General features: G+C 48.8%; 1 protein-coding gene across 2 annotated transcripts; it reads left to right on the top strand.

The window, feature by feature from the left end:
- The first annotated feature begins 6,808 nt into the window (after positions 1-6,808).
- On the top strand, positions 6,809-12,588 carry BST2 (bone marrow stromal cell antigen 2). 2 transcript variants are annotated; one of them, XM_015587122.2, is made up of 5 exons: positions 6,809-7,272; positions 8,121-8,175; positions 8,385-8,445; positions 8,696-8,826; positions 9,039-12,588. In XM_015587122.2, the coding sequence occupies exons 1-4, from the start codon at positions 6,973-6,975 to the stop codon at positions 8,805-8,807; spliced, it is 528 nt and encodes a 175-aa protein (XP_015442608.1). In that variant the 5' UTR covers positions 6,809-6,972; the 3' UTR covers positions 8,808-8,826; positions 9,039-12,588. The 2 variants fall into 2 exon arrangements, with proteins under 2 accessions (XP_015442608.1, XP_006904341.1); XM_006904279.3 differs by having other exon boundaries at positions 8,100-8,175.
- Positions 12,589-12,811: the final 223 nt, after the last annotated feature.

Genomic DNA, 12,811 nt, shown 5'->3' with positions numbered 1-12,811 from the left:
AGGGCGGGGCCCATTAAGTGCAGTTTGCGCGTGCCTGGAAAGCCGCCGGCCAATCGTGTGGGGATGCGGAGCCACGCCCTTCGTGCGTCGCCCAGGTTGGTCTGTAAGCAGAGACGTTTGCGGAAATCTTACTCCCTTCCTTCTGATGTCCAGCAATTTCCGCCGGAAACGTCCCTACTCAGAACCGGGGTACCGGCTCGCTGCAAAACAGAACTACGTTCCCCAGAATTCCTTGCGTTATCAGAGTGTCCTGTGGAGCCAGGTTCTGGGTTTCCCCAGAAATTTGAAAAATATGAAAAACCCACAATTATCGTTCTGGAAAGTCATATCAAAGGAAATTTCATGGGTTACGCAGCGATTAGTTTAAATAAAGAAAATTATAGACCTCCATAAGCCATGAAATCTTGATATAACTTGAGGACTTGTTCAGATACAATTAATATTTTTAAATGATATATAAGAGTACTTAATATGGAAACATGCTTGTACACCTTTCGGGAGGGAAATATGGAAAATTAGGGAACATGATATTATCTACTCTCCTATATTTTCCAAAGTTCTACAATATCATGGGTTGGCCTGCTCCCTCTTTTTTGTCTGACCTGTAAGTTAGAAATGCTATATTTGTAAATGATTGAGATCAAAGAAGAAGAATATGTAGTGACATGTGAAAATTACATGAAATTCAAATCTCAGTGCTCAAAGGAAAAATCCCAGAAAAGATGACCTAATAATGAGATACAGACACTAAAATCCCATGGGTCCACATTAGTCTCACCGCTTAAGAGAAATGTTGGCTCGCAACCTCAGGAATTCCGGGGTGACATCTGAAACTGGGCACCATGAACAAAGGACAAGAAGAGATAGAAGAAAGAGGCAGACCACTCCAGATTGGTAAGTGGCAGTTTAATAACATATGAGGCCTGTCTTGGGCACCACAAGACAAGTACATCTCACACCACCTACCAGAATTTTAAAACTGGGTTCAGTCACGTATACCATCCACATGGGCTCAACAACACATTACTCTCTCAAGGTTGTACCTTGAAGTGGCTCCTAGTGTGAAAAACATGGATTAAGATGATTCCCAAAATACTTCTTCAACCAAGAGCCCCATTATCTGAATCATTGATCCATTAAGTCCCCTAAGCTGGGGGTTGGATCACTCAGAACTTTTATTCGCTCATGTCCTCATGTGATTTAATAACAATCATACATTAGCAGACTCATCACGTATGAACACACAACACTCTGCTCAAATAATGGCAGAGGTGCCACCTTGCGAGGCAGTATTAATGTCCAAGGCCATCCTATTTTGGAAGACAGCTTTTCTCATTAGAGATATTTCAGTATTCAGTAAAGACAGGCTTTGTCGGCTATCATTTAAGGCTTGCTGGGTGAATGAACTAAGGGTTTCTGTGTGTGCTATAATGTCCTCCAGGCCAATGGAGAGAACAGACACGGCAGCCAAATGATCATACCAGTGGGAAACAGAACGTGCCTACCTGGCCTTGAGGAAAGGGAGATTGGCAAGTTTTAATACCAGAGGGAGGGACTCTTCGCTGTGCCCAAGGAAAACCGTATTCTCAACCTGCCCTTACCACAATATGCTGTTCCTTTGTGAGGGGCTCCACCTACAGGAATATCATGTACACTGCTAGGAGCCATTGCTCTAAGGGGTATATCAGCTTTCTGCCCCTTTGGTCCAGGCCTGGGACCAAAATCCTAGGAGCACTCCCTCCTTCTGTTGTTTCTGCCACAGCACCCAAATTATATCTTTCTGAGTCACAGACACATCTAACTCAAATGGTAGCCTTGCTTGAGAGATGCCCAGAGTTCCAATCTGCTTCACTAGTATTTTTTTTTCTTCTCAAAAGCAGCTCACTGCTCTGATCCCTAGTCCCACATACGTCTTTTTTTTTTTTTTATTTTAACCTGGCAGTATAAGGGGCAGAGGCACTGTGCCAGGTGGGGAATAAAAGTCTTCTAAAACCCCAAAATTCCTACAAAGACATGCACCTCTTACACATTCTTAGTTGGATAAGCCTGCACCTTGTCAATTACAGCCTCTAGGACAATGAGCACCTTACCCAACCATGCGACTCCCAGAAAATTTACAGCAGTGCCTGGGCTTCGAATTTTCTGTGGGTTCACCACACACCCTCTCACTTGCAGATGCTTCAGCAAAGTCTGCAGAGTGTCCTGCACCAAAAGCAAGTCTTCAATATCAACATTATCTCATCAATATAGTGGGCCGATTTTACTGATGTGGGGAAAGAGATCAGGGACTGGTCTCAGGTTACCATATCATGACATCTCGTGGGGCTGTGCAGGTAGCCCTGGAGAAGCACTTGAAAGGCCTTTTAATGTGCCTTCCATTTGAAGGCAAATTGATCTTGTGACTCATTGGCTAGGGATACACTGAAAAAAGCATTTGCTAAGTCTAATACAGGCTGGTACACTCCTAGGACTGTGACCAAGGAATCTAAGATGGTGGCAATGTTGGGCACAGCCTCATAGATGGGACGACACCACTTCGTTCAATTTTTGGTAGTTGACAGTCATCTGCCATGGGCCATCTGGTTTTTTTCCCCTCAGCATACCAGGCTGTTAAAAGCACTACGAGCAGGGTGTACAATACCCACTCAGGCAATTCTTACATAGTTTCTCTTATTTCCTTATGCCCTTCCCCCAAGACATTTTATACTGTTTGATAGTTACCACTCTTTGCAGGGGTGGTAGACTTACTGGTTCCCAGTTGACATTTCCCCTCAGCAATGGTTTTATCAACTGAAGGCAGAATTCACCTATAGAGGGGTTGGGTAGGCTTATAGAGTTTGCCTTGTAGGATATCAATGTTCTCTGGTGTTGGAGAGATAAAAAAAACTCATATTTTCAGTGCAGCCACTATGAAAAACAGTATGGAGCTTCCTAAAAATGAAAAATAAAAAATAGAGCTACCATACGATTCAGCAATCCCACTTCTGAGTATTTATCTGAAGAAAATAAAAACACTAATTTGAAAAGTTATCTGCACCCCCATGTTCATTGCAGCATTACTTACAATAGCCAAGATATGGAAGCAACCTAGGCGTCTACTGATGGATGAATGGCTAAAGAAAATGTGCTGTATTACTCAGCTATAAAAAATATATATATATGAAATCCTGACATTTGCTACAACATGGATGGACCTGGAGGGCATTATGTTAAGTGAAATAAGTCAGACAGAGAAAGACAAATACCACATGATTTCACTTATATGCAGAATCTTTTTAAAAAATTAATAATTAAAACAAAATAGAAACAAACTCATAGAGTAAAGAACAACCCGATGGTTGCCAAATGGGAGTAGAGGGGGGAAAATGGGTAATAAAATAACTTCATATTCTCGGGGGGAAGAATGCCCAATTTGCAGTGTCAAAGGGATCTTCTTGGCCATAACCACTTGCTCTCCATAACCATTAATGGTGCTGAGGGAGCCAGAAAACTTCTGATGGTCACCATATATTAGACTACTCTGAGCTCCAGCATCCACCAGAGCCGTCATCTTTGTTTATTTCTTGTGGACTAGTGAATAGTGAGCTCTATTCACTCTGAATGACTCTCCCCATGGAAGTGATCTTGACTGTCATCCTATACCCAGGGTATAGAAGGCACCCATCCTGTATAGGATGGGAGCAGGCAGGGCATCAGGGATGGTAGGAAAGTGGGGCAGGTCTGAACTGTTGTTCAGGCTTTAAGGCTTCCACGGGCTGACCGACACAGGATTGTGTTGTTGGTTTATCTTTTCAGGTAGAGTCCTGACAGCAAGGAGGTCAAACCACATTTGCTTTCTGGTTACTGTTACCAATCCCTTTACAGCCCATTGGGATACCCTTTTGACTTCTAGAGCTCCTCCTCTGTCTCGGGCTTTGCCTGTATCTGTTCCTGGGGTTTGTCATTTTACCCAGATCAACAACAGATTGCCCAACATCATAAATGTTTTGTCCCACAACTGGGCTCAGCATGGATATTCACATCCCTTACCAGGTGCTGAGGTTGGACTGGAGTATCTTGGCTTTCATTCCTGCAGTGAGGGCCCAATTAGGGCCCTCAAAGACAGGGGCATAGATAGCCTGTCTCATTCCTAGCTCGCTAAGAATTTGTTGTTCTCCCTCTATAGATTTCCAGGGTCCCACATGCCCAGGGAGGTCCCCCTCATTCGGCTAAGCCTTCTTGCCGAATGAAATAATGCCATCTTTAAGAGAGCGAAGACCTTGAACCTCCTGAGCGCCGTGCAGGCACTGCCAGGGGGCAAGGTGTCTGGTGACACTGCTCATTTTCTCTGCCTCCTGCTGGGCAGAGAAAGGCCATCACCCCCACACATCCCACGCCACAGTAACAATTCCTGGATACTTCCCCTGGCCTTTTGCCAGAAGTTGGCCGCTATGTCAACAAGCTCAGCTTGAATATATCCTCTCATCAGGAATGTTTCCTGAATTGGGAGCTGCCCCACTGGCTGGGGTCGTTGTTCCTATTGACAGGAGCAGACTTTGCCACCCCCAAACTATCCTTAGGAGATACTATTTTAAGCTGGTTATTCTCAAGAAACAAAAGAGTTGAGAAAAACCTAACTGCCTAAAAGGAATTTAGAAGAGGACCTGCTCCTGGAAGAGAGAGATCATGGCAGATAACGATAGTTTAATAAACTAGGTGTGATAGAGAAGAACCAAGCAAGGCCCTTTTGATCAAAGTTTCACTGTTAAAGATGGCCCAGCAAATATTTGTTTACCAAACACTTACTTTTACATGTCCATTCGAATCGCCTTCCTTCCCTTTGAAGTCCCAAACCACAACGCACCACCCCCTTCTCCTTAGCCCCAGTGGCATCTGAGCCTCAATTGCCGATCTGTCCTGGGGCCTCATATTCTTATGGCACCCCGTGTATCGTAAGTAATAAAGCTGGTTATTTTCTCCTGTTAGTCTGTCTTGTACTAATTAGATTATTAGTCTAACCAGAAGAACTTAGAAATGTGGGAGGAAAATGTATTTTTCCACCTTTCGCTCAATACCCTTGGTATTGAGGGGTCCAGTGGCACAGATGCTGCATACATTTCATTATCGACGATCACAACACCCTCCTCTTCACTCTCATCACTTTCCCAGGGATTCCACCTCTTAGCCTTCCAATCAGGCTTTGTCGAAAGCAGTCCAACCTTACTCTAAGCTAAACCCAGAATGGTGATACAGTTTTCTCTAGAGAGAAAACTCACAAACTTTCTGTTTGCACATCTGGGACTAGAGTGAGGGAAGTTTGGCATTCGCCTTGGTTGCAAAATTTAGGGGAGCACCAAAAGGTTCTGTTATTATCATTCCCATTTTACAGTTATGGAAACTGAGGCCAAGAAGAATTTGCTTGCCTAGAGTCCCACAGGGAGGCAGGGCTGCTCACACACAGCCTTGGCCTCTGACCCACAATTGTGGCCCCAAGGTGACCCTAAAATTTGAAGGCCAGCACAGTGCAGGTTGCATAAGTCAGCTTTACCCAGGGTTGTGTCTTTGCACCTGGGGTTCTGGTCAGAAAGGGAGGCCCCAGCTCATGGGACACGTAAGCTCCCCCAGACTTCTTCAGCAAGATGGTCCTCCTTGCCTTGTCATTTGGCTGCTGAGAGGCTTTGTGGGGGGAGTGTCTAGGTAGAGGGATCTCCAACTGGGGGCCTTAGGGGTGCTTCTCCAGGCCTTCTAGGAGTCCTGAACCCCTGGTCTTGACCCAGCAGACCACAAACACTAAAATGGCCCACCTAACAGAATCTGGGTCTCAATCAGCCAGCAGCAGGAAGCCTGTAGCTGCTCCCTTGGCCACACGGAGAGGAGGTCAGTGTGGCCTGAGTCCTCTCCAACCTCCCTCCAGGGTCCAGCCCTCTTTTGGGGCCTCTCCCAGGATGTACCCCTAGACCCTTTGGGTTCAGCATGTCCCAATTATCTTTCCTCAAAATGTGCTCCTTGCTCTGTGGCCATATTTCTGTGTTTTCCACCTCTCCTCCTCCCCTGAGCCATGGGCCCTGCCTGCATATCCACTGAACTACTGGATGCAATGTTTTACTCTCAACGCCTCATTGACTCTCCTCATGAGGCTGCTCCTGTTATTGCCCCACTTTACAGATGGGGAAACTGAGGTTCCGAGGGTTTACTTGGCCTCTTGGGATGGCAGAGGCAGCAGATTCTAGAAGAAGGAGGCTGTTTCCGCTGGAGCTAGGACGGGTGCCTCAGCAGCCCTGTCTGTTGGCTGGTGCAGCCCCTGATGGCCAAATGGTGAACTGCAGCCTAGGTCACGTGGGCCCATCCAGAGACTCAGATTGAGCAGGTTCCAGTCCCTCCTCTGACACCCTCCATGGCTCCCTATGGTTTGCTCCACTATGGCAGGGATACTTAGTGAACCCCTGCTGCATCACCGTGGAGACCTCTGAACACAAAACCCAGCCTCTTAGGTCAGACCCAGGCCTTGTAGGTCCATAGTCTACCACTTACTTCTCAGCCTCAGTTTTTCCCAGCTGAGAACTGGACCAATGACAGCCTCTGCTTCTTCAGATCGCAGTACAGAGGAACACAAGGCTGTCATGCCTTAGGTGGTCAGTAACTGCAATTGTCACCCACAGTAATAACAGGAAAAGGGCAGGGACTTGTGCTGGATTGTCCCAGGCATCTCCCCTCCCAAAGGAATTCTCCTAACAGCACCCAGCCCAGAAAGACTAAGACTTTAACTTATCAGAAACTACACACCTCTTCTCTGGGAAACTGAAACTGAAAGCTTAACTGTCCCCTTCCTGTGAATGCCCCGTTCAGGAAACTTCACTGCAAGGGGTTCTCTCAGAACTCATGATTGGTCAGGATGGCTCCTATGCTAATAAGGGGGCAGCTCTAGCCTGTAGTAAGTTCTAGCTTCTTCTCCTGACTCCTCCTCAAGCTCCATATATCCCAGTGCAGATCTGGATGGCACCCACTTTATACCACTATTTTCCTGTGCCCATGGATGACCACTCAAAGAAGGTAGTGCTGGGGAACCGAAACCTGCCAAGGTGGCTGTGGATCCTGCTGGTCCTGGTGATACTGGGTCTGACTGTGGCCGTGATCGTCCTCGCCGTCGAGAACAGCAGTGAGGCCTGCAAAAATGGCCTCCAAGCAGAGCAGAAGTGTCGAAATAAAACCCACCTCCTGGAGCTCCAACTGACCCAGACCCAGGAAAGCTTAGGGGTGGCCAAGGCCCAGGCTGCCTCGTGCAACCAGACTGTGGTAAGCTGCTGCCACTCCTAGAGAGGGCCCTGTGCTTGGGAGTTGGGGGAAGTGGGGGGACAGGGACTAGGTACTTGGGGGGCCCACAGGGTCTAGGTGGAGATGGAGATAAACCCTGAAACTTTCCCTGGGCACCTATATCTGGAGCTTGAATTTCTCATCAGGGTTTTGAGACCTCTAAACTCTCTCTGGGGTGCTGGTGTGGGGTGTGGCCTTAAAGCTCTTCAGAGCACTCAAATCAGGGTCCTCAGTATCCCCACTAGAATGTAGACGAATCTCCAACTCTAGGGTGTTGGTCCAGGGGAACAGAAATCCCCCGTGGGAGTTGGGATGGGGACCTCACCAGACCTTGAAGAAGGCAGGGGCTCTGATACTTCTACTACATCCCTAAGAGACTAAAACTTTCACTTGGACTTGATGTGGGAGTCCTTGAAACTCTCCCTGGACATCTAATTTTGGTTCAGAAATCTCCCTGTGTTCTGGGTTTACAGAGACTTCTAAATCATCTTGGGTAATACCCCAGGGGATTTGAAAATTCTCCTAGGGTATGGGCACGGGGAGCCTCCAAATTCCCATGTGGGAGGCCTTGAAACTCCCATTTCAAGGCTCACGCCATTATTGGTGGTCCTGGGAGGGCGGGAGATTATGGCCACTCTTCAGGATGGGAGACTGAGATGGAGAGACGGTTGGAGAGAACCTTGAAAGGGGTTTGGACCTGAACCCCTCCGACCCCAAGGTCTAGGGAGGAGGTCCAGGGCGCAGGGACAGCAGCTAACCCCACAAGGGACAGAACCCGTTTCAAGCACCCCACCCCCTTTACCTCCCAGGGGACTCTGAAGTCTTCCCTGGAGATGGAGAAGGCTGAGAGCCAAAAGCAACGGGAACTAGCACAGAAGCTTCAAGGTGAGAAGAACACAAGGGAGGAGGCGGGGCCCCAGGGTTGGGGTCGGGAGGAACCGGGACGGAATCCAGTGGAGGTGAGGAGAGGGCACGCTAGGTTTCCAGGGTGGGCCTGGATGAGGACAGGACTAGCTATGAGGTCCTGTCCAAGAGTGGGGCCAGGTGAGGGGCGTGGCCACGGTGCCACACCCCCTGATTCTGTCCCACCTTAGGAGAGATCACGAATTTGACACAGCAACTGAAGAACACAGCGGCGGAGCTGGAACAGCTAAGGTCAAGACTTCTCCCCCTTCGTCCCTCCCCAATCCCCTGAACCCCCTCCACTCGGAAAATTCCCATTGCTCTGGGGACAAAGTTTGAGTCTCTGTCTTGTGTCCCGTGTCGCCCAAGCGCGGGTCGCAGCTACCCACTCTCCTCCGCAGCGACCTGGTAGGGGAGGAGAGGAGATTCTGAGGGGCGATGGGCGCAGCGCTGGGGGAGCCAGGCCCGGCAGCTGCCCGAATTGTCCCCATCTTCACCCTAGGAAAGAGCATGCCTCTGGCGAGAAAAATGGCTCCACCAGCTCCAGGAACGCCAGAAGCTCCCTGGTAGTTGTTGTGCTCTTGAGTCTGAGCTTCCGAGCTCTGCTGGCCTGAGGTCTCAGAAAGCCGGCTGGTAAGGAGCGGGCACCGGGGAGTCAGGGCCTGGGGAGGTGGCCTAGCTGCGGGGTAGAGAGCCAGGCTCATGGAAGGGTCTTGGGGAACGAGAGTAGAGAAAACCCAGTGAGGGAGGAGGGTCTCTGGGGCAGGACTAGGCTTAGAGAGGGGACGGGGCCTTGTTCTGTCTACGTTGACTCTACCCTGAGTCCCTCTTACGATGTCTTTTAGGCCACAACCTGGACTGGTCCAGTTCCGGCTTGGCTTCTCTGACCTGACCAATTCTGAGGGGGCCACAAGGCAACAAAGCTGGGAGAAGGGACATTTTGGGGGAGAGGAGATGACCGGGTGGCAGGGGTGGTTCATGGGGTAGCTCTGAGGTGTCTGTGGGGCAGCCTTAGGGGTGGAGAAACATCCGAGTTGGCCCAGGGTCATCTCTCTGACACCCCACTCCACCAGTTGGCCAGCTCATGCAGTGGAGGTCATCTGCTTCTTGCTGTCACAGTTCCTAGAAGGTCACTTTCTTCTGGGATTTTTGAGCTCCAAAAATTAAACACCCCTTTTGGGAGGAAAGACCTTACTCTGAAGTTCCTGGAGTGTCATTGTGTCAACCCTCAAGTGTCTGGGACCCGTTGACTTCTATACCCAGCTTTCCCCACTCCAGAGTGTTTCCAGGAACCCAAGGGGTTTGAGCAGGTACCACCCCGCTGCCTACCCCACCCTCTTCTCTACTGAGATCATTTTAAAGGACTGTACACTTTTGTCAGTGCTCACTGAGTGCTCAGCCACCTACTCTGGTCTCCTCACCAATCTCCTGATACCCATGGTTCCAGTGAAAAAAAACAATATGTAATCAGAGGGACACCTTATCCTGGTTCCTGATCCCCCCTCCCCCATGGCAAGTGCAGGGCTGGGATTCAAACCTGGATCTGCAGATACACCTAGGCAAGGCCTTTGTTCTTATTCATCCTGCAGTACCCAGCTATGAGAACCCCTCTTCCAGAGAGCCTCTCTGCTTCTCCAACGTGGAGAGCTACAGTCCTAATAGACCCTTCAAGGTAGGAATTACATCAGGACATACCCCCAGAGCCACTAAAATGAAAAACAGCCTTGAACAATAGTTTTGACTTCGTGAAGCAGTTTTGCAGTTTAAAACTTCCTGCTAAAGTGGAAAATAAAGGAGATAGAGAAAGACCCCAACATAGACATGCGCAGGACAGCTAGTGTGACCTAGGATTCATCTTTGCTTCATTATGCAATCATTATAATTAGCACTGAGGTTAAGGCTGTACCCATCATGCATCTGATGCCATGACAGTTCTGAACATGACAGTTCATGACACTTTTCTTACCAAACATGGTAAGAAAAAGGGCATCTCCTTAATTCCATTTAAAAAAACCACCATTTTTCCATGAAATGACCACTCAAAATCATGAATATTCCACCCCTTAGTTAGATGAATGGATAAAATTCCCAAACCCACCACGGATGGGGCAGCTGTCCCTTGAGCCTGCGTGCTCTCTCATCTGAGGGTGTACTTTCGCTTGGCAGAAGTCTTTGGGCCGACCACTTTTTGGCAGCTTGCTCTCCCTTTTGAGAGTGAGCTTCCTTTGTCTTCAAGGCTGACCGCTCCTAAAAGTGTACTTTTGCTTTTAATATAGCTAGCTTGCAACAATGAATTTCTAGGCGTCTGCCTTCAATTCTTTGTCGACCAGACACTAAGAACAGAGGTCCAGAAGTTCCAGGACTCCCCAGAACTGGTAACACCTTCACCCACTCTCTTGGATCCCTTCATGCCCCATAATCCCTTCCTCTTCTGTTATTTCCTTCCCTCGAGTTCTGGAATCCCAACTATTGTCTAGGCGACTTCCTGTCCACAGCACTGGGCCTTTTGCCCAGATTTCTGCACTGCCCTCTGGGCCTATGGTCCCCAGCCCGGATGGTCAGTAGAGTCCCCTCCATGGCTCCTACTGTCCACCTAGGGACCCCCAAGCACCATCCTTGCCACAGGCCCCCCGGCTTTCTTGTCCCCTCCCCTTGCTCATCATGCTTCACCCTCCATGACCATTTCTCTATGTATGGACTCTGTCAATTTCCTTCTGCCCTCACCCTGACATTCTAGGGCAGGGTTTTCTGAACCTTAGCACTGTAGACATTTGCGGTGGAGTGCAGTCTGCTGTGGGGGCTGCCCTGGATGGGTAGGATGTCATGCAGCATCCATGGCCTCCACCCACTAGGTACCTGTAGTCTCCTACTCCCGGGTTCTGACAGGCTCAGATGCCCGCCTCCCCCACTTCTGTGTCTGCAGCATGCAGAAGAGTTCAGTAGGAGCTCATGGAGTCCCTTCTACCATGACAGCCATATCACTTCCCAACAGCCCCATCTAATAAATGAGGAAACAAGTCTAGAGAAGTGCCTGGACTTGCTCTATGTTCTCAGCTGCTCACGCAATTGAACTCTTGGCTTCCAGCAGATTCCCTTGATTTACAGGAAGTAACTCCTTCGCATGTGACCAGGTGACCTCATTCTTTCCCCCAACTGAAACCAGAGGGAAACCAAGTCCAGGTCTCATTCTGCCTGCATGTTCAGAAAATAGACAGGCACAGGAGTTGAGCTATTTCGAATAAGCATTTATTAGAGAGTTGCAAGTCCCGGGGACACAGGCAAGCTAATGTAGAGAGGAGAGAAAAGAACTAGTGTTAAATCAAGCTGTATTCAGAGATTGCAATATGCCCTGCAGCCAGACCAGAAAGAAACCTGCAGAACGAAGGAAGATTTCTGCTGGAATTGCTAACAACCCATTTCCCACACCTGTGAAGGGAAAACAGGAAAAACGGTCTTTAAGGGGCACCCTACATTCATTCCCTATAGCTAAAACCAAGAACCCTCTTCTCTCTCAGTGCAAGGCTTGGTCTCCCCCCACTTGAGAGAATTTGCCCTGTCACAATGGCCCAGGTATAAACTTCTCTCTTTAAAAATGTCCCACTTCCCTTGCTGGCTGTGACCAACAGAGCCAGGGCTTGAGAAGTCAGCACTGAGGGGTCCTGCAGGTCTGTGGGGAGTTCCAGCTCCAGCAAGAATCTGGCAGTGACCAGTGGCTGCTGTATGTCTCTGGCCTGAGACTTGGCCTCTCTGGGCTTCTATTTATTCATGTGGAATGGTGGCCAGGGTCGACACTGAGATTCTAGTTAACAGTGTTCACTAGGCTCACACTTCTGCACAACTACTGTGTGCCAGGCCCAGGTGGGGAGAATGGGTACGAGGCAGATGTGGGCTTTGATTTTTAGGGGCTCACCCAGTCTGCTAGGAGAGGCAGCTGAGAATCAGACACAATGGAAAATTACAGCAGGGAGGAAGGAAGTGATCAAAAGGGGCCTGAGGTAGTGGGAAGTAGGAGGGTTCTGAGAAGGAGATGAAGAGGGATTTTCCACTCAAAGGGCTAACCTTGTAATCAACTGTGTTCTGCTTCTGTAAACATGCTTGCTTGCTGTAATCAGCTCCTTGTCTTGTTTCTGTAAACATGCAGAACCACTCTCCCCTTAGGAATACTTTGTCTAGATAACAGATATATTGCCAAAATACCTGTTTGAACTACCTGTAACCCATAGCAACTCCCGAGGCTGAAGACAAATCAACCAATCAACCCATACCAATTCTAACGGTAAACTGTAATGGCACGAATATAAAAACAAAATTGCCCCTGAGCTGAGCACCCACATCTTAAGAGCACTAGCTCCTCTGAGGCTGCACGTAATAAAACTGAATTCTCCTTCTCTCCAAGTTGCTGCTTGGTTTTTCGCTGTACTGGTTTGGGGATTTTTCTGCAACAGAGACACAGGGGTGGATGGGGGGTGGGAGGGAGTTGGGCACAGAGGGAGGAGAGGGCGCTCTGGCAGAGGAAACAGCCAGTGCAAAGGCCCTGCGGTTTAAAGGCGCTTGCCTGAAGAGCATTGAGTAGGGCTGGAGGGGGCCCAGGAGGAGGAAATGACATCAAACACGTGCT

The sequence above is a fragment of the Pteropus alecto genome, unplaced genomic scaffold (assembly GCF_000325575.1).
Source record: "Pteropus alecto unplaced genomic scaffold, ASM32557v1 scaffold160, whole genome shotgun sequence".
NCBI classification, from domain to species: Eukaryota; Metazoa; Chordata; class Mammalia; order Chiroptera; family Pteropodidae; genus Pteropus; species Pteropus alecto.
Note: the sequence above shows the minus strand (reverse complement) of the source record. Positions and strands in the feature narration are given on the sequence as shown.